The following is a 22,469-nucleotide window of genomic DNA, read 5'->3' as shown; positions in this document are numbered from 1 at the left end:
GTAGTTTAGCTTTTACGATCCTGATCATTATTATCTTTGCTACATATACTGTTGTGAAACGCCCCACGCCGTAAGAGAAAGGTACCTTCAAACTATTGCCCACTAAGCAGTTATTCCGCATCTCGCAGGCGTCCTACTCCGGAACAGACGCCGTCGGCACAGATGCCGCCGTCACGACCACCGTCGCCGCCGCCGTCCTCACTGCCACCGCCATCGCAGTCGCCACCATCGTCACTGCCGCCGTCGCCATTGTCGTCATCGCCGCCGTCGCCGTCGACGCCATTGCTGTTGCAGCAGCAGCAGAAGCATCAAAACCAGCAACAGAAACAGCGAAACCAGCAAAACCACCACCACCAGGAGCAGCAGGACAGCTCTCACAGCAGCACCACCTGCTTGCGGCGCCCGCGACAAGAGTCAGGTCGTCTCAGCCACCAGTAACGGAAAACCAAGGTCTTAGAACGACCTTTTACTCAAAGACGAGCTATGGATCTACTTCATTGGTTTCTGACATGGATGACCCTCCTCAGATTTAGGTCAGTGGTCAACAGCTATAATAACACGATGGTACAGAAAAAAATTATTGTACTGTAGATGTTTTTAGTGTCGTCTGCTGTACATTCACATTTGGAGCTGCTCTAAAAATTATTCGGAATACATGTTAGCCTATTGGAACGTCATCGTGACGTCGCGCCTGGATACATACATGTAAACACATCACGTGTAGAGAGTGTCAAAATGGCCGTCCTACGAAGCAAGTCCGTAGCGTACATATGCCTAAAGTCGCCCAGGCAGGTCTAGCAGTCACCAAAATATTCTTAGAAAGTGTCTGTTTATCAGGTGAAGAACAAATTGCCCGCTGATGTGCAAATCCACGGCCGAACAGCTTCGCGAAGCGAAGGAACGCCAGCTCGAAGCCGTCAAACCGGTGAGCATCCGAAGCGATCGCTGATCTTTGCAAAGAGCCGATAAAACTAGGCTCCAATGCAAAAAAATAACCGATCCGGAAGAGCTCGCGGATTTTCGACTTCGAAAAAGAAAGGTACACTGTACAGTTCGCGAGGGCGTGGTTTTGAGACGTTACACGTACTCCTTTAGGGCTACGAGGATAACATTCGAAAGAATCGACTGCAGATGACGAATTGGATCAAATACGCCAAATGGGAGGAAAGCCAGAACGAATTTCATAGGTCTCTCTTATTAATTCTCTATAGCGAGCATACTACGTCGCATTTCTAGAGCGAGATCCATATACGAACGGGCGCTCGATGAAGATTCGCGCTGCTTTCCCGTTTGGTTGAAATACGCCGAAATGGAAATGAGGTGGGAGGGGAAACGAAACTGGCGCGTTGTCATAATTTATGTGTTTGTTGAATGGCACAAGCAAATGAACCACGCGAGGAATATATTCGATCGATGTGTCACCGTCTTACCGCGAGTCAACCAGTTCTGGTAAGTAGACGTAGCGTTCGAAACGTCTTTGAGATTCCCGGAGAAACGTTTGAAGGATTGCAGCTCCCCCGCTCAGATAATTTGACGAGAGCCAGCGCGCGCGCGGTGCTCCAGTACTCAGTCAACGAGTGCCGGCGCGCGGCGCGCCTGTACTCAGTCCTGATCCTCGTTTAGGCGTAGCATAGACTGATTTAAACTATGGGCGTAGCGCACGTTTCGCTATACCTGTTTATAGAGGCGCCATATATCACCTAGATTTTGCTGACCGAGCGCATTGCCGTTTCTTCGTATCCGCTCGCTTTTCGCGTCCAAATAGCGACTGAATGTCTTTAGAATAGATCTCCAATTTACTTCGCGGCTGATTTTTCGCCTCTACTTGCTCGTATAGACCATTTTGTCATGCGTCTTACAACTGACGTCATGTATAGCGTGACAGGGCGTGTCTTGCGTACGTGGCACGCGTTTTATTTTCGTTTTTTCGCGTTTCTACATTGATTTGCGACAAAATTCATTCGCGGTTATGGTCAGAAACGTATTTGCGGCCGATTGAGAGTGGTTTTAGTTCGATCAGCGCACTTTTTGTGGTGAACAGCTGCAGTGGAAGTGACCCAGACAGGGTTGTTATATATATACCCAGCGTTTCCATATACCTATCAGTAGCAGGAGCATGAGCTCTTGGCTAGGATAGAAGGGAGTTGGAAACTCTCCCCAAGGGTTTGATCACTGCCCGGTGGCCGGTCATTCTCCTCACTTGACAAATCCAACTTTGCAACTGCGGAGTCGTCTGCGATGCCAGAGGGTACCATGTCATGACATGTCCTAAGGATGGCGGAGCGATTCGTCGTCATGACATGGTACAAGACATCTGGTTCCGCATGCTGCGATCAGTCAACTTCCGCTGCGAGCTAGAGAAGTCCAACGAATTTTCCGACAAGAAAAGACCGGACATTGGCGTTTATAACTTCGATCAAGGAAAAAAGATTCTTCTGGACGTCAGCATCACGCACCCCCTAGGGGTGAACGTTCAATCTCAAGCGGCGAATGTCTCCGGCTTTGCGGCGACCCAAAAAGATCAAAAGAAGGTCGACAAGTACCGGGCAGTGGCTGGTTCCCTCGGCTACCTCTTTGACCCTCTCGTCATGGAGGTGTACGGCCGTTGGAGCCCCATTGCTCGGGACTTCTTCCGCAAGGCCGCCGTTCGTCCTTCCATCGACTTTGTCAACGATCGCGCCGCATTCGTCAATTACTGGCGCAAACGTCTATCGGTGGGTCTCCAGCGTGGCAATGCTACCATCATTCTCAACAAAATCAAGGCCATCTTTCCATGCTCGGCGACCCGCGCCTCGTCACTTCCCGCCAACACCGATATTCGGTGCTTTGGCAGTGACCTTCACTAACTGCATCTAACTTCGTCTCACACATACCCCTTCCCTCTTTTATATTTTCGTTGGTCGTAATAGTCTGCCCTTACCCGTTCTGTCTAACCCACCCCTTCATTTATGTTTACCGATAATATACTAACTTGACAAGGGCTCCGGCCTTCCTAGTCCAATAGCTCCGCTGCGCCTGTGAGATACCTCTGATACCGGATAAACCTCCATAGCACCGTCTTCCGTGTGGTTTGTATCAAGTGTCGTAACCTTTTTAAATTTTTAAAAATTTGCTACGTGAAAGAGACGCGTTTTTTTGACATTTTAACGGTCAAACGACGCGTTTCTTCAAAAGGGGCCTCAGTTTACATGTACCTTGCGTTGTATAAAGCGTTAGCCAGTGGCTCATAAGTGCTTCCTTTAGGTACAAGTTTTCCTACATGGAGGAGATGCTTGGCAATGTGGCCGGCGCTCGGCAAGCCTTTGAACGTTGGATGCAGTGGGAACCCGATGAACAGGCACTTGAAAATTCTATTCGCCTTTCATTTGACATATCTTTCTCTCCTTAGGCTTGGCACTCCTATATCAAGTTAGAGCTAAGATACAAGTAAGTAGAACGTGCCAGAACAGTCTATGAAAGATATATCCTAAACCACTGCCAATATTTTAAAAAACGAAACGAATTCATTATCTCTTTCTTGTATTTTTCTTGACGATCTGCTTACTCGTTCTCGTTCACCCAGAAATCAAGGATAAGATACGCCAATTTCGAGGAGAAGCACAATTTTATTGGTGGGACGCATATAGAGAGGGGGATTACATCGTAGCAATGAGCTTCCCAGGTGGCGCTCGCAATGTCTACGAACGAGCGTGCGACTTTTTTGGTGACGAGAACATGGAAGAGAGACTCTACGTTGCCTTCGCTAAATTTGAAAAACGACAAAAAAGAGGTTCACTTAGTAAACCTGATTGTAACTGTCTAATATTTTTTCTCACTTTGCAGCACGAAAGAGCCCGGGCTATTTACAAGTACGCCTTGGATCGAATTCCTAAAGACAGCGGTCAGGTCTGAAGCACTGTTTCCTATTACTATTTTTCACTCCTTAGCTATTAGGAACTCTTCAAAAACTATACTTTTCACGAGAAAAAGTTTGGCGATAAGTTATCCATCGACGGAGTCATACTCAGCAAGAGACGATTTCAATACGAAGAAGTCAGTGACACCGACTATTAGAGGAGAATATATATATAGAAACGGTGGGTCTTTTCATAAGGAAGTAAAAGCGAATCCCGAAAACTACGACGCTTGGTTCGATTATCTCCGTCTAATGGAATCCGAGAGCAACGTCGAAAGCACGCGGGAGAGCTACGAAAGAGCCATTGCAAACGTTCCGCCCTCTCAGGTCGCTTGCGTCGTAGAAGAATATGTGTGATTTTTTACCAGCCAGTTTAGGAAAAACGGCTGTGTCGTACGTACATCTATCTGTGGATCAATTACGCTTTGTTTGAAGAACTCGAAGCAAAGGCAATAATTTTTTTCAAAAAATTCTGTATTTGCCTGTACTGATTCTCTCTCTCTTCTTAGGATGTTGACCGGACTAGCCTCGTTTACAAGGCGTGCGTTGATTTAATTCCTCATCGAGCAGTAAGTCTTTGGTTTCAAGCAGGAGTCGCACTTAGACGCACCATTGCCTGTCCTTTTGCAAAATAGCTCACGTTTGCCGCTTTGGTATGCTCAGTTTGAAATCAGACAGAAAAATCTGCCTCAAGGGCGAAAAATTCTCGTATAAATATGACGATTTTTCTAAGCGACCGGATTTATATTATAGGGCATGGCTTTGGGAGTTTGTCCTAAACCGAAGCTATTCAAGGGCTACATTGAGTTGGAACTTCAGGTGTGTAGTTAACTACTGGAGTCTCGTGTGCTCCGAATATTGAATAAATATTTAGTTGCGCGAATTCGACCGGTTTCGAAAGCTCTATGATAAATCTCTGCCAATTGTATGACGTGGATTAAGGTAGGAGTCCCTGCCTGCTTGAGAACCCCACTTGGGCGGTTGGACCTAAAACAGTTGTGCACAATAGACGGTTGCGATCCTAATGCCAGGTTGGTGCAGTCGCCTCGGTAGGAAAATCGAACCTTTTACGTACAAAATCGTGACATTCGCCGTATGAACGCAAAAGTATGGCTTACGGCCGGACTTTGAGCAGGTAATCCTGAGTGTCGGACGATATTTGGCCCTTCGCAATAGCAAAACCGTGAATTATAGCTCATGGTTTTTGGCTAGTTGGCTCACTTCTCAGATTCCTTCTTTTCAGTTGGGATTGGTTGCCAATTTGACGTCAAATAATTTTGGCTAATATTTTTGTAGATTGATGTCAAGAACGTAACCGGAAATGAGAAGATACCCACAGTGAAGGTAATTGTCGTTCCAATCGCACTACATGAGCTCCAACTCATTTTCTTCTCTTGTTTGAAGAAGAAGCAGACGAAGAGGTAGACCGTGGTCCCAACGTCCTCGGCAAGACGGGTCGGCCCAGTTGCGGGGCCGCGGGGCTTGCAACTTAATTATAAGTTGCAGCTCTATAAACTGCCTGTACGCCTCCTTTTGGTATGAGGCCATAACGTCTAAAAGGCCGACGTCTCCTGGGCAGGCCTACATCAATCGCTGAAGTGGTTGTGCGGCCCCGAGAAGAAAAACTGCCCATTTTCATGGCGTGCATCTTCACCAGAGGCTACTATTCTTGTTGGTAGTCTCTATAGGAGAACGACGCCTACAACGACAAAATGTGCCTGCATGCGTCTCACTTTGTGTGAGATGGCAGCAGGCACACATAGCTGTGGGGACTGCAGTCTCAGTCTAACTGTGGGGACTACAGTCTTAGTCCTGCTGTGGGGACTGCAGTCTCAGTCTTACACTGCTTCACCTGCTGACAACGGCAGGTGAAGCGGCAGCGCGGAAAGACGAATGGGAAGACTGTTTTTTCATTTATATTGTCAATAAAATTTTGAACATGGTGTCTCCTACTTTTCTCGTGCAGATGCTCACGCGCGCCATGGCCCAGCTTTAAAACTCGCGCGCGTGTAATGCAGACCCTGCATCCACGCGCGCGAGTTCTCTTTTGTCTCCATACCCTGGAGATCAAAAGCTGCACACTACTAGTATTTCTACTTTCATGCAATACATGCAAACGCTGTCCTCTTCTCTTCTCTCTTCTCTCTTCTCTCTTCTCTTCTTCCTCGTCAGCACCTTCACTTCTGTTCTGCCTAAAAAAGAAGACAGGACTGGATTCATGTCTTCTAATACACAGTATATTTGGTGACGTTATCAAAAATACATCAACAAACAAAAGACAAGGAGCTGAGAAAGGCCCAACAAGGCAAGTAATGACATCAATGCATTAGAGAGAACAGTATCATACAGCTTTTCAACGTAAGAGCCTATCTACCCAGATAAACACAACTATTTTTTACCAGCTTTTTACTGTACATCGCAAAAATCAATTCACGCGAGGACGATGAATGAATGAATCAATCAAGCATTCTTCCCACGCTGAGACAGCGATTGGGAAATGGACTCATTCACACCCATGCCGGACCTCTCATGGTCATCATATTTACCTTTTCCTCCGACAACGCGCGTCCCTTTACTTTTGCGTGCCGCTCCCGTCGTCGGCGTTGCGAAATGCGAATGAATCGTACATGTAGCGACGACGTCGATGAAGGTGACGACGAAAGGGAATCCCACGCCCACCTTCTAACCGGACGTCGCCAGTTGACCGTTTCGGCAATTTCTTCGCGTCTAAAACAAGACAAAAGGATGTGTTTACTTAGACAGGACCGCCGGAAGCTGGAAAATCGACCTTCTTCGAGATATCCGGCTTGCTTTTGTCGTCCTCCTCCTCTTTCTTTGACGTGATTTCTTCGCGCTTCTCGACACTATCTTCAACTTCGGTCGCGAAGAATTCGTGCTCTTCGATCCTCTTGCTCGTCAACCTTCTGTTCGTCGCCGTCGTTGCCCGCCATCGTCATTACCCTCCTTGCGCAGTCTGCAAAGAATTCGTGATCTTCTAAATTCTCTTCCGCCTCCACCTTCTCTTTTTCTTTCATCTTGTCTTCTTCTTTGTTGAGCTTGTCTTCTCTACTGCTTCCCCAGGACAGACATAAGAGAGAACACTACTTTCTGTGTCCACTGTACAGATCTGCTATAAAGCGACAACTAAGTTCGTTTATAAAAAACGTCACCAAGCTAAGTGGGTTCCTACTGTTACATATCTCAAATATTTGAAATCCTCTCAGGGGCCCCCGTTTGCTCTAAAAGATGTGCATTTCTACAATTTGAGTAGGTCTTGGGTGCCTCTACTTGCCCTGATACTAAAAAAACTTACCAAGCTTTAGTGGGTCCCTACTGTTATCTCAACGCTCTCACGAGCCCCCGTTTGCTGTGCATTTAGAAAAGGGTCTCCTTTTCTGCAGGACGTGCGGATAAACGCGCAGCCAATCGACGTACCAATTTCCCGATGCGAGATCGACCTTTTTTCCGTTTAGGGAGACTTTGCCGGCGCTTCCCGACGCGTCGGCGATTCCGACGATTTGGAATCGACCGCTGGATCGGGCAATTTTGCTTCGGGATACGGGTAGACCAATCTAGATCAAATGAGCGGTTTACAAAGTTCGCATTCTTCGAGAATTCCTCACTTGTTGACAACAACAACCCCGGATAATCTGTGACGCCTTCATTTATTTCTAAAACGTGAGCAATTGTACCAAACCACGTTCGACAGTCACATTACTGTAACACTATAAGCTAATTACTGTACCTCACACGACGCCCAACTAAAAACAAAAAATTGCAAATGATGTTTTGCACCAATTTTCCGTACACAGAGTTAGGTAGCTACATAGTGTTCCTCAGCAGTCTTACCTTTCCAACTTTTAGCTGCATGCGTAATGTTGATCTCAACGTAGGAATTGTCCTCGACTAAATAAATAAATCAGCCTAGAGAGATTCAAGCAGATATGAGAGCAGCCTACTTTGCGCGCCGTTTTTATCAGAAACAGTGTGGTAGGCGCTAGAAATCCTCATCTTGGCGGGCAAAGGATCGCTTTCTTCAACCATAGGCGCCGTAGACGCCGTAGACTTTCGGCGCACCGACTCGTGTCTGACTGCATAGCCAGCAGTTTGACGTTTTCGCGTCACAACTGCTACTATCACGACAATGATCAAAACGACTGCTGTGATCCCAAACAAAGCAATGAAAACAAATGTGAGCCCTTTCGGCAAACTGTCGGATGACGCGGAGTCGTCGACGTTCGATCCGCTATGAACGTTCGCGCTAAAATAGAAAGCTATTGAGACAGAAAAAAATGCCAAAACACTGCGTCTAACAAATTCAAGATACAGCTTACACGTGGGCCCACTAGAAGACTGCAATACCTATTGAAAAAGAATACTATAGTAGATGATTTGCTACTTATGTCGTACGTTTCCGTCGTTCGCCACGACGCCGGCGACAAAGTAAGCCGAATACCATGTTCCTTCCTTCAGTCTTGTGTCAACGTACGTTGTGTTCCCGTCGGTCGTGCTGCCTCCCCTTCCAATGGAGAATTGAAGCCGAGCTCTATTGTAGTCTTCGTAATTGTAAAACGCTGCCGTGCGCCAGTGCTCGCTGTCTTCAATTGCTCTTGACGGAACCAACAGAAACGGCGATGGACGAAAGCCGGAATAAACGAACACCTTCACAAAGCTACAAAAATGAGAACTAAAAATTTGAGCGGCACTAGACTATTGATAGCTCACTCGACAGGCACGTTCTTGTCAGAAACAAGGGGAGCCACAAACGAAGCAGTGCCGTCAGCGACTGACAGTTCCACCGTGGTATTCAAAGCAGTAAGCGGACGTTCAGGCACTATTTGAAAAGTTTTATCGAAGATCAAATTTTAAATGCACACTGTACCCGTTATCAAAGTTGAATCTGTGACAGAGACCGGTCGACTTTCCGGGAAAACAGCAGCATTGTTTACGACGGTGACGTCGATTTGATAGCGGGTGTAGGAACGAAGACCGGTCAGATTGAATGAGGATGAAAGCGACTCAATAGTCGATCCCTCCTCATTGTTGTCTTGTCTCCGGTAGTACAACTATAGACATAGGCGAGTTTAGTGGAAATAATCATCTGCTAGCAGCACTATGCGGTACTCTATATCCTCGAATGTAGCCGTTCGGACTTGCTGGAGCTTTCCAAGCCAAGAGCAAAGACGTAAATGTTCTGCTTAGAACCTTCAATTCCTCAATGGGTTCTGGAGCTACAGTACCAGACTAATTAACGCGGATGCCTTGCAAATTGAAATGCTTACTGTATGCGCTTGTATTTACCAGAATTGTAGCAGGTAGTCCAGCAGACGTGGTCACACCTTGAACCTAAAGATCATCTAAGACTATAGGCTCTACTCCACAATCAATCCCTGGGATCTTACGGAGACCGAGTAGACTACTGACTGCCGTAGATAATCTAATCGTTGTTTTCTTGTTCCCGGCGGCACATTAAAGACGATGGGTGGGACCCCCTGGCCGCTGGACAGCGCATACGTTATAGTATAGTTCCTAATAATTCCATTTGGGTGTCGCGGTTCTTTCCAGCTGATCTCTATGGACGTGAGTAAAATACGTGTTGATCTGAGATCCAATGGAGCAGAAGGAGCTAATGCAAAAGTTGCTTCAACGACGGGGAGGCTTTAGCAAGTATGCATTGCTTACGTTCCTCCTCGGTTCGCACGATGACTTCATTGCTGCGATTTCCAAGCAAAATTACACTATCAGTCGATCGCACATTCACAGCGACGACGCCAATACTGTACACCGTGTACGGCGAGAGACCTGTCAGATTTGCACTCGTCGTCGATGGGGGCACGACAACGTAAGACTCCGTCGTCGAGTTTCGGAAATAGATTCGATAGCTATTAAGTATTCCATTCAGTTTGAGAGGAGGCAACCAGACGACGTTGACTGTGCCTGGTCCAACCAAAAAGCCCTTAGTGTCCCGCGGAGGACCAGGTTCTAAGGAATATTAAAAAAGATCCAAAGGGGTTTATTTATGAAAGCACCCACCTCCTTCGACAGTCGATATGATCACCGGATTGTTTTGCCGTCCGTAACCGTACTCGTTTCCAGCTGCTACCCTCACATCGTAGTTGGTGAACGGTGTGAGACCCTCGACTAAAATCGGTTGGGACGCCGAATTGTAATTGTACACTGACCAATCGGCGCCCGACGAAGAGATTCGGTAAAAGACTTGGTATTTTGTTACTGGTGGCGCGTGGTTGAGAGGACATCTGGCTATTGTGAAACTAAACGAGTCGCTCTGTCGACTTGCACTGGATGCTCGAGAACATTTTCCCGGAGGTCCTATAATTCTAATGAAGAACTTAATTAATGTGTCTGCGTATACGTAACTAACCTGACACAACAAGATTGATCGTTTGCCTTTCGACTTTACCGTTTGCTGTGTACTCACAAATGTAGTTCCCACTGGGAGGACGCACTGCAAGAGGACTGAGCAGCAGTTCTTTGTATCCCGACGATCCAGTGGTCTGTCGAATGCTGAGCGAGTTTGCGTCGTCCGAAACGATCGTTTCGTCCGGAAATTTCCACGTGACCCTAAAATTGCCTTTTGACGATCCGCACAAAACGACGTCTCCGCTCGTTGTGACGTTTAACGAATCAATTGATTTTTGATTTTTCGTTATAGATACGCCGTCATCTTGGCAAAAAATAATTAACAATTGAAAGCCATCAATTGTTTTTTTCACCTTCTGTTTCGTTGAAATAAACTTCAACTTCACACACGGACAGATACTGGCTACCTCGCCAATCAACGTACCCGGCTCGACGCACGCTGACGTACTGAACCCAGTTGATCGTTGAGCAGGCAAAATCTGTCAGAGTTGCCTGAGCTGGATTGGAAATTACGACACTACTTCCACAGCGATAGTCATTCGTTCCGTTGCTGGAAACGTTCTTTCCAACGAAAATTTCGGCACCTCTGCCGTATTGCGAACGCGAAAGCAGCTTGACGTTGCTCACAGAATAAAGCGAGTGTAAATCGATTGCTAGCCAAACGGGATCAGAGGCGGCGGATACGGCGCAAAAGGAGTAAGTAAGTTCCAACTGGCCATCCACTGCAAAGTCGTACGGCGGAGACGGTGCGTCGAGGCCGTTCTTTTCGTATGTTAGCATGCTCGAAGTCAGATTCACTTTTGTGACTGCAAAGGCAGGGTAGTTATAGTTAGCCAAGACATAAAATGTTTTTGCTTGCATGCTCTGACCCGCGCGAACGTTCAGGGCTTTAAGGAGGCCCAAAAGCAGAAGCAGCAGTTTCATTGAAGCGAGATGCTGCACGAAAGCAGAGGCAGCTGAAAATCCAGTCAATGAGTAGTTTGAGAAGATTATACACGTGACTTCACGTGAATTTTGCATACCCCCTCATTTGCCTATCCATTGAAAAATAGGCGAAGAGTTGATCTATTGTCTCGGCCCTGAAACGATTACAAATTACAGCACCATTCAAAGTTTAGGCTCCCATGAGTCCTGTACTACAGAGATCAGGTAAGGTAAAAAAGTTGTGATGTTGAGGTCTCAGTCACTCATTTGAGACAAACTCAAAGAAAACGACTTAAAGAACGAGTGAGACACAATTCAAAATAGACTACACTGCTTGACAGCGCAAAATTTCCGCGGGGGGCCCCTTTCGGTAACTCACGCGCGTTTGGCTAGACGCTCAAAAAAACGCGTTTATGAAAAAATCAAAAAACATCGACACTTGACACAAACCACGCGGAAGACGGTGCTATGGAGGTTTATCCGGTGACAGAGGTACCCAGGAGCTGGGAGAGAGATGCGAGAACTAGGAAGGCGTGCCTTGTCGAATGAGCCACTTATTACAACGGGGGAATTACCAACACAAAATGCGGTCGAGCTTTATGATAAGAAAACGAATAGTTGGCTCCCGTTGCCCCAATGACGGGTAATCACATCGCATGCATTGGACATGGAACATGCACAACGGAAGACAGTAAGTTGTACGTTGCAGGTGGAAACACGTTTTCTAATTTTGTAGAATACTTTTCAGTTTGAACTATAGACGCAAGGCAGACTTCGTCACACAATATTGGCCTAACTCAACTTTTGACATTTTCATAGATAACTGTACCTGATATTGCAGAGGAATTGCACCTACGTAGACAGTCGCTCCACAACAGAGTCTTCAAAGTCATTTGGTTCCAACCATTTGCAAATACAGTAGTAATCTGCATGGTGTGGACACACCCCTGTCTACTCTTCGTGCACAGGGATTGGAGGGAATACCCCAGGATCCCCCGGGAGTCCCCCTCAAGTTTCGACAGAGAAAAGTCCTATCATCGCTCTTCTCTTGGCTCGATGGCGTTTTGTCGCTCGCTTCGTCGTTCGGAAATCGCGGCTACGAATCCGTGGGATCAATTCGTCGTTCCCCGTCTCGATACCCTCGTCGGTGCCGTCGACGTCGAAGGCGAGCTTCTCGATCGCTTGACGGCGCGCGGATTGATCACACGCGACGACTGGGAGCGTCTGCGTCTGCCCTCCGTGACGAAACGCGACAAAGCCCGCGCGTTACTCATGGATATTCTACCGCGAAAAGGAAGGGGCGAGGCTTTCGACTCATTCGTCAATGCTCTAAGAGAAACCGAAGGCCAGAAGAACATTGTGGAAATACTTGAATTGCCCCCCGAGAAAGGCAAGAAACTGCTGGTGAATTGTTTTTGCTTGAAGAGTAAAGGAAATGTATAGATGATTGCCGTCGTTGTACTGAGGAAATGAGAGAGAAGTGGTTGGGAGCCGAAATGGTTTTGTTGGCAATGAGGATAAAGCATGAGGTTATCTTATCCGTTCAATGATGGAAGAATATAAATACCATTTTCTCTTTATTAGAAATTTTCTGATCACGTTGAGCAATATTGGAAAACAGCAAACTTGCCTTCCCCTCCACTGCGCCACTGCTTTGGAAAAATAGCAGAAATCAATGGAGCATTGACCATTGCTCAAGGCAATAACGTGTTTCGCCTTGAAGGTGACAAATGGAAACAATCGCATATTAGCGTAAACGTACGCCATATAATGAAATGTCAGAATAAAGGATACATTCTCACTGGCGACTCAATATCGAGAACTCAATACATATCCGAACTGGAGAATAGCACACAGGTGCTGGCAACGGTGCCAGAAGATCATCTGCTTGTTGACGTCTCCACAATCGGTCACAAGGACAAAATCTTTGTGGTGGGTGGGGGAGACGCAGGTTCGAATGTAAGCCAGGCTGTTAGCTGTCTCGACAGTAGAACCAACGAATGGACAAAACTAAAGAGTACGCCTTGCGGACGATCCGTGTGTTCTCTAGCAACAATTGATAGCAAATTATTTATTGGAGGCGGAATCGACAGTTTTTTGACGGGAACCAATGCCTTCGAATGCTTCGACTTGGAAGCAGAAAAATGGATAAATCTATGTCCTACGGCCAATAAGTTGTGTGAGCTATCCATTCTAAACGGAAAAGTCGTTGCAACTGGAGGATCACCCAAATTCGATGCAGTCGAAATATATGACAATGCAACAGACAGTTGGCTTCCATTGCCACCAATGAAGGCACATCGCTTTGGACATGGAGCATGCACAGCAGAAGGCAACAAACTGTACGTTGCTGGTGGAACTATTTTCTCTAATCTTGTAGAGTATTTTGAGTTGTAGACTGTATCGATTGCCTAATAAAAATTCTGAAACCTCACTAGGCCACAAGAAAACCACTTTGCAAGAGATAGGAAAGACGTTCTTGTTTCGGCGTTGAGCAGGTTCAAACAATAGTTAGTCAGTCTTAGGCTCTCTACTAATGACAGTCACGCAGACACAGTGACCAGGAGACAGAACGACCGCGTGACGGATAACCGTTTTATCCTAAATCATAGATACATACCTACCGCATTGGCATGTGCGAAGTATTACGCGTATCATTCGGTCCTTGCACTTCGCTACGCGCGTTTCCCTTCAGTTGTCGTGATTCACAGTCAAGAATGAACGACTCGGATCTTTCCGAAATCAACTCAACCATCGCCACGCTGAATTCAACGGTGCACTCGTTCAGGCCAGGCAAACTTCAATTTGCCGTTATCATTCCGACAGCGGTTCAGTTTGTTCTTTGCAGTATTGCACTTGTTGCCATAGTTCGCATACCCGCTCTGCGCAAGGGTCAAAACCTCTTTCTGGTCAATCTAGTCATCGCCGACTTGATTACCACATTTGTCGGCATTTGGATCACAGTTCTCTCTTTTACTGATATTGATAGCGAGTACAAAGCTGCTCGCTACGCCAACGTTTGCAAGGCTTTTACGGCTATCTGGTATTTTCAATTTTTCTGGTTGATGTGGGGCACCGTTCTCATAACCTACAATCGTTACTCGATGGTTGCGCACCCGTTCCGGCCGGGCATCACAACTCGAAAGGCTCTGATTGAAATTGCTTGCACGTGCGCTGTTGGACTTTTCATCGCCTCTCTGCCTTTCTACACGTGGGCGAAATACAGCTGGCGACACTATCCCAAGAAAAAAGCCTATAAATGCGGAATAGACAAGACGGATTTCAAAATGTACCTCTCTTTCACAATTTTCTACTATACAATCTCTTACGCCGTTCCTGTAACACTGGTCACAGTTTTTCTCGTTATGATCCTACGGAGACTGCTTCAAAGCGCTAGGGCTACTCAGCGAAATGCCGGTGTGCGTTCTTCAGGCGCCGTCGAAAGCGGCGGCACATCAGTCAGAGAGTTGCCGTCACCATCGATTGTCAATTCGAAAACGTTTTGGTACGTTGTCGTGGTCGTTTCAACGAACGCTCTTCTCCCTGCTCCGTACATTATCGGAATATTGCTGCCCAACTCCAAGCTGTTTTTAGTCGGTGGAACTATTCTAAGAACGGACTTCGTGATCAATTCTGTGTTGTATGTCTTCTGGGTTAAGACTTTCAGTCGCTCACTTGTGGATATTATTCGATGCCGAAAAATTCGTTCCATTCAATGAAAAAGTTGGACTACTCTGTCTTGGTGTCGAATCAACTTGATCATATTTTGTTTCGATTAGTTGCTGTTGCATGAATGCACGTAGAGATGATGGACCCTGCTGCAAGCTTTCCATTATATGTCTGTCCATATATATACATATCATGTATGCTTCATTCGTCTCCAATGACCAGTTAGGTGGCTTGATATGTGTAAAAGTGCACATAAACGTTACTGCAGATTTTCGGGGATATGGAATCAGGATGGCAGACTACTTGAATCAAACGTCTACATTAGAAACGGCCTAATAACTGTTCTCTGTCCATCATTGATGGACAATAATTTCGTAGGCGGTAGCTGAACTACTGTACTTCAAATGGACCATTCATATAGTTATCTGTGGACTCGGCATCAACGGAGAAATCATGCTGAACACAGGAAGAATCAATGGTTGGAGAGTTAGAAGCAGAGTCATCACACAAAGGTGTGATGGTTGCAGTTTCCTTCCTTGGAGAGCAGGCGGACACAATACACACAATAAGCTCGTCTCACCACCCCCAATCATTGATCATTGATAAGCTGGACAGTCTGAGACTACTGGTAGACTCTCTACTAATGACAGTCATGCAGAATACACCGTATAGTCCGACAAACTTACTAGCTAGGAGATAGAACGGCCGCGTGCCGATACTGACCTTGGCCTAACCATACTGTAGATACACATCTACCACATTAGCATCTGCGAGGTATTACGTATCATTCGCTCTTTGCACTTCGCAACGCGCGTTTTCCTTTGGTTGCCGTGATTCATAGTCAAGAATGAACGACTCGGGTCTTTATGAAATCAACTCAACCATCATGCCAAATTCAACGGTGTTCTCATTCAACGAGACTCAGCCGGCAAGGCCAACCAAAATTCAATTTGTCGTCATCGTTCCGACAGCGATTCAGTTTGTTCTTTGCAGTATTGCACTTGTTGCCGTAATTCGCATACCCGTTCTGCGCAAGGGTCAAAACCTCTTTCTGGCCAATCTGGTCGTCGCCGACTTGATTGGCACATTTGTCGGCATTTGGATAACGGTTATCTCCTTTTCTGATATTCGTCATGCCGAAGTTTGCAAGACGTTTATGGCTATCTGGCACTTTCAATTTTTCTGGTTGATGTGGGGCACCGTTCTCATAACCTACAATCGTTACTCGATGGTTGCGCACCCGTTCCGACCAGGCATCACAACTCGAAAGGTGGCGATTGAAATTGCTTGCACGTGCACTGTTGGACTTTTCATCGCTTCTCTGCCTTTCTACACGTGGGCGAAATACACGTTGCGTGACAATCCCAAGAAAAACACCTACAGATGCGGAATAGACCACAGCGATTTCAAAAAGTACATCTCCTTCAGAATTTCCTACTTCGCAGTATTTTATGCCATTCCTGTAATACTGATCGCAACTTTTCTCGTCATGATCCTACGGAGGATTGGTTCAAAGCGCTCGGGCTACGCAGCGAAATTCTGGTGCGCACACTTCGAGCACTGTCGAAGCCGGAGGAACGCCGGCCAGAAGGTCGCAGCCATCGATTGTCAATTCAAAAGCTTTTCGGTACGTTGTCGTAGTGGTTACAACGAACGCTGTTCTTCCTGCTCCGTACATCATCGGATTATTGCTGCTTAACGTCGACCTGATTTCAGTCGGAGGAACTATTCTAAGAATGGACTTTGTGATCAATTCTGTGCTATATGTCTTCTGGGTTAAAACGTTCAGTTCCTCACTTGTGGATATTATTCGATGCAGAAAAATACGTTCCATCGAATGAAAAGTTAGACCACTGAGTGTCGAATCGACTTGATCATATTTTGCTTTGATTAGACGTTAATTGTTGCCTGTGTGCATTATATTTTATTCGTCTCACACAACCAGTTGATATGTGTACAAAATGTACATTCGCTAAAGGCACTGGCTAAAACTCAGAGACGCTAACTAAAGTATTAGAGGCGCTGGCGGAACTATTTTCTCCGATCGTGTATACGTATAGAGGTGTAGACTTTTTAGCGCCTGTGCCAATTCCCTAAAAAAATTCCAAAACCTCTTTGCAATAGGCCACAAGAAAACGTTTTGCAAGAGATAGAAAAGGCGTTCTCGTTTCGGCATTGAGCAGATGTCTGGAGGTACCGAGTTTGAGTCGTCGCACCACCATAGATAAAATATTTTATCTATGGCACAACCAAGTCATCGCTAATCAGGCGGTCTGAGATTGCACTCGTAGACTCTCTGCTAATATTAGACAGTTACGCAGATTACGGCGTTTTTTGGTCAGGCACGGTCCACGGTAGCATGACGGATAATCTGTTTATCCAACAAATCATGGGCTAATCTTGGATACCCACCAGCTGCATTGGCACGAGGTAGTACGTACCATTCGCTAGCTCCTTGCACTTCGCCACGTACGTTCCCCTTCACTTTTCGTGCGCGATTCACAGTTAAGAATGAACAACTCGGATCTCAGTTCCAACTCAACCGTCCTGCTAAATTCCACATTCAATGAGACCCAGCCGACTACAATTGATTCAGTTCAAGTCGCCATTATCATTCCGACAGTGGTTCAGTTTATCCTTTCCAGTATTGCACTTGCTGTCATCGTTCGCATACCCGCTCTGCGCAAGGGTGAAACCTCTTTCTAACCAATCTGGTTATCGCTGACTTGATTGCCATATTTATCTGCATTTGTCTAACAGTTTTGTCCTTTTCTGACGTTGACACCAAAATCAAAGTCATTGATCATGCCATAGTTTGCAAGACTTTTCAGGCTATCTGGCACTTTCAATTTTTCTGGTCAATGTGGGGCCCTGTTCTCATAGCCTATAATCGTTATACTCAATGGTTGCGCATCCGTTCCGTCCGAGCATCACAACTCGAAAAGCGGCGATTGAAATTGCTTTCACGTGCGCTGTTGGACTTTTTATCGCCTCGCTGCCTTTCTACACGTGGGCGAAATACAGTTTTCATTATATTCCCATGAAAGGCGTCTATATATGTGAAATAGATAACACCGATTTCAAAAAGTACCTCTCCTTAAGAATTTTCTACTACGGAATTTCGTATGCCGTTCCTGTGACACTGACTGCAATTTTTTTTGTTATGATTCTGCAAAGCGTTCGGGCTATTCAGCGGAATGCAAGCGTGCGCTCTTCAAGCGCCGTTCCGTCAATTGTCAATTCAAAAACGTTTTGGTACGTTGTCGTCGTTGTTTCAACAAACGCTATTCTTCCTGCTCCGTACATCATCGGATTATTTCTGCTCTACGTCGACCTTGTTGCAGTCGGTTTTATTATTTTACGAATAAACTTTGCGATCAATTCCGTGTTATATGTATTCTGGGTGAAAACCGTTAGTCGCTCGCTTGTGGATATTATTCGCTGCAGAAAAATACGTTCTATCGAATGAAAAGTTGGACGGCAAAGTCTTCAATCAACTTGATTACAGCTTGCTTTGATTTGACGTTTTTTGCATGTATGTAGAGACGATAGACTCTGTAAGCATTACATTATGGCTGTCTATAGCCTTTTCCACGTAACTGAAACATCATGGATAATTTCATTCGTCTCAAGTGACCAGCTACGTGGGTTGATATGTGTACATTCATACAGTACTACAGAAGATTCTTGAGGATATGAAGGGAAGACTACTTGAATCAAACGTTTACATTCACGACCTGTTTAATTAATTAACTAAGTCAGAAAAGGCTCAAGCGTTCTCCGTCTATTATTGAGGACAATCTTTTCATAGGCGGTAGTAATGGAAAATAGACCGTGCAAGGTGTAGAATGTGTGGACTCAGCAACAATGGAGAATCATAGCTACTAGTAAATGTACAGGAAGAATCCAACGGTGGTAGAGACCTAGAAGCAGAGTCGTCCAAATGTACAAAATACAAGAATACGTAGACAGTCGCTCCTGCACAACAGAGTCTTCAAATTCATTTGGTTCCAACCATTTGCAAATACAGTAGTAATCTGCATGGTAGTAATCTGTGTGGACACACCCACCCTGCCTACTCTTCGTGCACAGGGATTGGAAGCGACTCAGAAAAGTGGATAAACCTATGTCCTACGGCCAACAAGTTGTGTGAACTATCAATTCTAAACGGAAAACTCATTGCAACTGGAGGATCACCCAAATTTGATGCAGTTGAAATATATGACAATGCAACAGACAGTTGGCTTCCAATGAAGGCTCATCGCTTTGGACATGGAGCATTCACAGCAGACTGCAATAAGCTGTACGTCGCTGGCGGAACTATTTTCTCTAATCTTGTAGAGTATTTTGAGTTGTAGACTGTATCGATTGCCTAATAAAAATTATGAAACCTCAATAGGCTCACAAGAAAACCACTTTGCAAGAGATAGGAAAGACGTTCTTGTTTCGGCGTTGAGCAGGTTCAAACAATAGTTAGGCTGCCTTAGACTCTCTACGAATGACAGTCACGCAGACACAGTGACCAGGAGACAGAACAACCGCGTGACCGTTTTATCCTAGATACATACCTACCGCATTGGCATTATTACGCGTATCATTCGCTCCTTGCACTTCGCTACGCGCGTTTCCCTTCAGTTGTCGCGATTCACAGTCAAGAATGAACGACTCGGGCCTTTCCGAAATCAACTCAACCATCGCCACGCTGAATTCAACGGCGTCGTTCAGGACAGGCAAAATTCAAGTTGCCGTTATTATTCCGACAGCGGTTCAGTTTGTTCTTTGCAGTATTGCACTTATTGCCATAGTTCGCATACCCGCTCTGCGCAAGGGTCAAAACCTCTTTCTGGTCAATCTAGTCATCGCCGACTTGATTACCACATTTGTCGGCATTTGGATCACAGTTCTCTCTTTTTCTGATATTGATAGCGAGTACAAAGCTGCTCGCTACGCCATCGCTTGCAAGGCTTTTACGGCTATCTGGCATTTTCAATTTTTCTGGTTGATGTGGGCCACCGTTCTCATAACCTATAATCGTTACTCGATGGTTGCGCACCCGTTCCGGCCGGGCATCACAACTCGAAAGGCTCTGATTGAAATTGCTTGCACGTGCGCTGTTGGACTTTTCATCGTCTCTCTGCCTTTCTACACGTGGGCGAAATACACGTTGCTTTACATTCCCAAGATTAATATCAACAGATGCGGAATAGACATAACGGATTTCAAAATGTACCTCTCCTTCACAATTTTCTACTATGCAATCTCTTACGCCGTTCCTGTAACACTGGTCACAGTTTTTCTCGTTATGATCCTACGGAGACTGCTTCAAAGCGCTAGGACTACTCAGCGAAATTCCGGTGTGCACTCTTCAAGCGCCGTCGAAAGTGGCGGCACATCTGCCAGAGAGTTGCCGTCGCCATCGATTGTCAATTCAAAAACGTTTTGGTACGTTTTCGTAGTCGTTTCAACGAACGTTCTTCTCCCTGCTCCGTACATTATCGGAACATTGCTGCCCAACTCCAAGCTGTTTTTTGTCGGCGGAATTATTCTAAGAACGGACTTCGTGATCAATTCTGTGATGTATGTCTTCTGGGTTAAGACTTTCAATCGCTCACTTGTGGATATTATTCGATGCCGAAAAATTCGTTCCATTCAATGAAAAAGTTGGACTACTCTGTCTCCGTGTCGAATCAACTTGATCATATTTCGTTTTGATTTGTTGCTGTTGCATGAATGCACGTAGATGGACTCTGCTGCAAGCTTTCCATTATGTGTCTGTTGTCTGTCCATATATACAGTACATATCATGCATGCTTCATGCATTCGTCTCCAATGACCAATCAGGATGGCAGACTACTTGAATCAAACGTCTATATTAGAAACGGCCTAATAACTGTTCTCTGTCCATCATTGGTGGACAATCATTTCGTTGGCGGACATAATACACACAATAAGCTCGTCTCACCACCCCCAATCATTGATCGTTGATAAGCTGGACAGTCTGAGACTACTGGTAGCCTCTCTACTAATTACAGTCACGCAGAATACACCGTATAGTCCGACAAACTTACTAGCTAGGAGATAGAACGGCCGCGTGCGGCGATACACGTCTACCACATTAGCACCTGCATGCGAGATATTATACGTATCATTCGCTCTTTGCACTTCGCAACGCGAGTTGTCCTTTGGTTGCCGTGATTCATAGTCAAGAATGAACGACTCGGGTCTTTATGAAATCAACTCAACCATCATGCCAAATTCAACAGTGTACTCATTCAACGAGACTCAGCCGGCAAGGCCAATCAAAATTCAATTTGCCGTCATCATTCCGACAGCGATTCAGTTTGTACTTTGCAGTATTGCACTTGTTGCCGTAATTCGCATACCCGCTTTGCGCAAGGGTCAAAACCTCTTTCTGGCCAATGTGGTAGTCGCCGACTTGATTGGCACATTTGTCGGCATTTGGATAACGGTTATCTCCTTTTCTCATGTTCGTTATGTCGAAGTTTGCAAGACGTTCATGGCTATCTGGCACTTTCAATTTTTCTGGTTGATGTGGGGCACCGTTCTCATAACCTACAATCGTTACTCGATGGTTGCGCACCCATTCCGACGGGGCATCACAACTCGAAAGGTGGCGATTGAAATTGCTTGCACGTGCACTGTTGGACTTTTCATCGCTTCTCTGCCTTTCTACACGTGGGCGAAATACACGTTGCGTTACTATCCCAAGAAAAACACCTACAGATGCGGAATAGACCACAGCGATTTCAAAATGTACATCTCCTTCAGAATTTCCTACTTCGCAGTATCTTATGCCATTCCTGTAATACTGATCGCAACTTTTCTCGTCATGATCCTACGGAGATTGATTCAAAGCGCTCGAGCTACGCAGAGAAATTCCGGAGCGAACACCTCGAGCACTGTCGAAGCAGGAACACCGGCCAGAGGGTCGCAGCCCTCGATTGTCAATTCAAAAACTTTTTGGTACGTTGTCGTAGTGGTTACAACGAATGCTGTTCTTCCTGCTCCGTACATCATCGGAATATTGATGCTTAACTTCGACCTGATTTCAGTCGGAGGAATTATTCTAAGAATTAACTTTGTGATCAATTCTGTGCTATATGTCTTCTGGGTTAAAACGTTCAGTTCCTCACTTGTGGATATCATTCGATGCAGAAAAATACGTTCCATCAAATGAAAAGTTAGACCACTAAGTGTCGAATCGACTTGATCATATTTTGCTTTGATTAGACGTTAGTTGTTGCCTGTGTGCATGCATTATATTCGTCTCACACAACCAGTTGATATGTGCAAGAGATAGAAAAGGCGTTCTCGTTTCGGCATGAAGATGTCTGGAGGTAGCACCATAGATAAAATATTTTATCTATGGCACAACCAAGTCATAGCTAATCAGGCGGTCTGAGATTGCACTGGTAGACTCTCTGCTAATGACAGTTATGCCGATTACGGCGTTTTATGGTCAGGCACGGTTTCCGCGGCAGCGTGACGGATAATCTGTTTATCCAACCAATCATGTGTTAATCTTGGATACCCACCTACCGCATTGGCACGAGGTACTACGCATCATTCGCTCCTTGCA

At 45.7% G+C, this 22,469-nt stretch overlaps 4 protein-coding genes, 1 long non-coding RNA gene and 1 pseudogene across 5 annotated transcripts; 4 read left to right on the top strand and 2 right to left on the bottom strand.

Moving 5' to 3' along the window:
- Positions 1-551: 551 nt before the first annotated feature.
- LOC136199369 (crooked neck-like protein 1) lies at positions 552-4,544 on the top strand (annotated as a pseudogene).
- A 1,256-nt stretch (positions 4,545-5,800) lies between these two features.
- LOC136199370 (uncharacterized) lies at positions 5,801-7,264 on the bottom strand. The gene is made up of 4 exons (XR_010673048.1): positions 7,209-7,264; positions 6,684-7,022; positions 6,442-6,622; positions 5,801-6,087 (listed from the first exon to the last, which is right to left on the bottom strand). It is a non-coding gene; the product is annotated as an uncharacterized lncRNA (long non-coding RNA).
- A 277-nt stretch (positions 7,265-7,541) lies between these two features.
- LOC136199362 (cell adhesion molecule DSCAM-like) lies at positions 7,542-12,446 on the bottom strand. Its single transcript, XM_065989539.1, has 15 exons — positions 11,776-12,446; positions 11,146-11,723; positions 10,630-11,082; positions 10,278-10,580; positions 9,929-10,225; positions 9,578-9,877; positions 9,298-9,521; positions 9,178-9,241; positions 9,020-9,126; positions 8,778-8,961; positions 8,621-8,729; positions 8,306-8,567; positions 8,230-8,257; positions 7,855-8,169; positions 7,542-7,801 (listed from the first exon to the last, which is right to left on the bottom strand). Exons 2-15 carry the CDS (start codon positions 11,294-11,296, stop codon positions 7,710-7,712), a joined length of 2,889 nt encoding a protein of 962 aa, XP_065845611.1. The 5' UTR covers positions 11,297-11,723; positions 11,776-12,446; the 3' UTR covers positions 7,542-7,709.
- On the top strand, positions 12,194-13,634 carry LOC136199366 (kelch repeat-containing protein kel-10-like). Its single transcript, XM_065989545.1, has 3 exons — positions 12,194-12,590; positions 12,644-12,729; positions 12,785-13,634. Exons 1-3 carry the CDS (start codon positions 12,257-12,259, stop codon positions 13,595-13,597), a joined length of 1,233 nt encoding a protein of 410 aa, XP_065845617.1. The 5' UTR covers positions 12,194-12,256; the 3' UTR covers positions 13,598-13,634.
- A 283-nt stretch (positions 13,635-13,917) lies between these two features.
- Positions 13,918-14,959, top strand: LOC136199593 (neuropeptide FF receptor 1-like). The gene is made up of 2 exons (XM_065989820.1): positions 13,918-14,750; positions 14,860-14,959. Exons 1-2 carry the CDS (start codon positions 13,918-13,920, stop codon positions 14,957-14,959), a joined length of 933 nt encoding a protein of 310 aa, XP_065845892.1.
- A 757-nt stretch (positions 14,960-15,716) lies between these two features.
- LOC136199588 (neuropeptides B/W receptor type 2-like) lies at positions 15,717-20,645 on the top strand. The gene is made up of 2 exons (XM_065989814.1): positions 15,717-16,282; positions 19,505-20,645. Exons 1-2 carry the CDS (start codon positions 15,717-15,719, stop codon positions 20,523-20,525), a joined length of 1,587 nt encoding a protein of 528 aa, XP_065845886.1. The 3' UTR covers positions 20,526-20,645.
- The last annotated feature ends 1,824 nt before the right edge of the window (positions 20,646-22,469 follow it).

The sequence above is a fragment of the Oscarella lobularis genome, chromosome 1 (assembly GCF_947507565.1).
Source record: "Oscarella lobularis chromosome 1, ooOscLobu1.1, whole genome shotgun sequence".
Taxonomy (NCBI): domain Eukaryota; kingdom Metazoa; phylum Porifera; class Homoscleromorpha; order Homosclerophorida; family Oscarellidae; genus Oscarella; species Oscarella lobularis.
This window is presented reverse-complemented; position numbering and strand designations above follow the sequence as displayed.

Coding starts and splice junctions, on each gene's coding strand:
- LOC136199366 (XM_065989545.1), top strand. CDS start 12,257: ATGGCGTTTTGTCGCTCGCTTCGTCGTTCGGAAATCGCGGCTACGAAT. Junction 12,591..12,643: donor TGAATTGCCCCCCGAGAAAG/GCAAGAAACTGC, acceptor GGAAATGTATAG/ATGATTGCCGTCGTTGTACT. Junction 12,730..12,784: donor CAATGAGGATAAAGCATGAG/GTTATCTTATCC, acceptor TCTCTTTATTAG/AAATTTTCTGATCACGTTGA.
- LOC136199588 (XM_065989814.1), top strand. CDS start 15,717: ATGAACGACTCGGGTCTTTATGAAATCAACTCAACCATCATGCCAAAT. Junction 16,283..19,504: donor GACCACAGCGATTTCAAAAA/GTACATCTCCTT, acceptor GTTTCCCTTCAG/TTGTCGCGATTCACAGTCAA.
- LOC136199593 (XM_065989820.1), top strand. CDS start 13,918: ATGAACGACTCGGATCTTTCCGAAATCAACTCAACCATCGCCACGCTG. Junction 14,751..14,859: donor AACGCTCTTCTCCCTGCTCC/GTACATTATCGG, acceptor TTCTGGGTTAAG/ACTTTCAGTCGCTCACTTGT.
- LOC136199362 (XM_065989539.1), bottom strand. CDS start 11,296: ATGCAAAATTCACGTGAAGTCACGTGTATAATCTTCTCAAACTACTCA. Junction 9,878..9,928: donor CATATCGACTGTCGAAGGAG/GTGGGTGCTTTC, acceptor AATATTCCTTAG/AACCTGGTCCTCCGCGGGAC. Junction 9,242..9,297: donor CAGTAGTCTACTCGGTCTCC/GTAAGATCCCAG, acceptor GATGATCTTTAG/GTTCAAGGTGTGACCACGTC.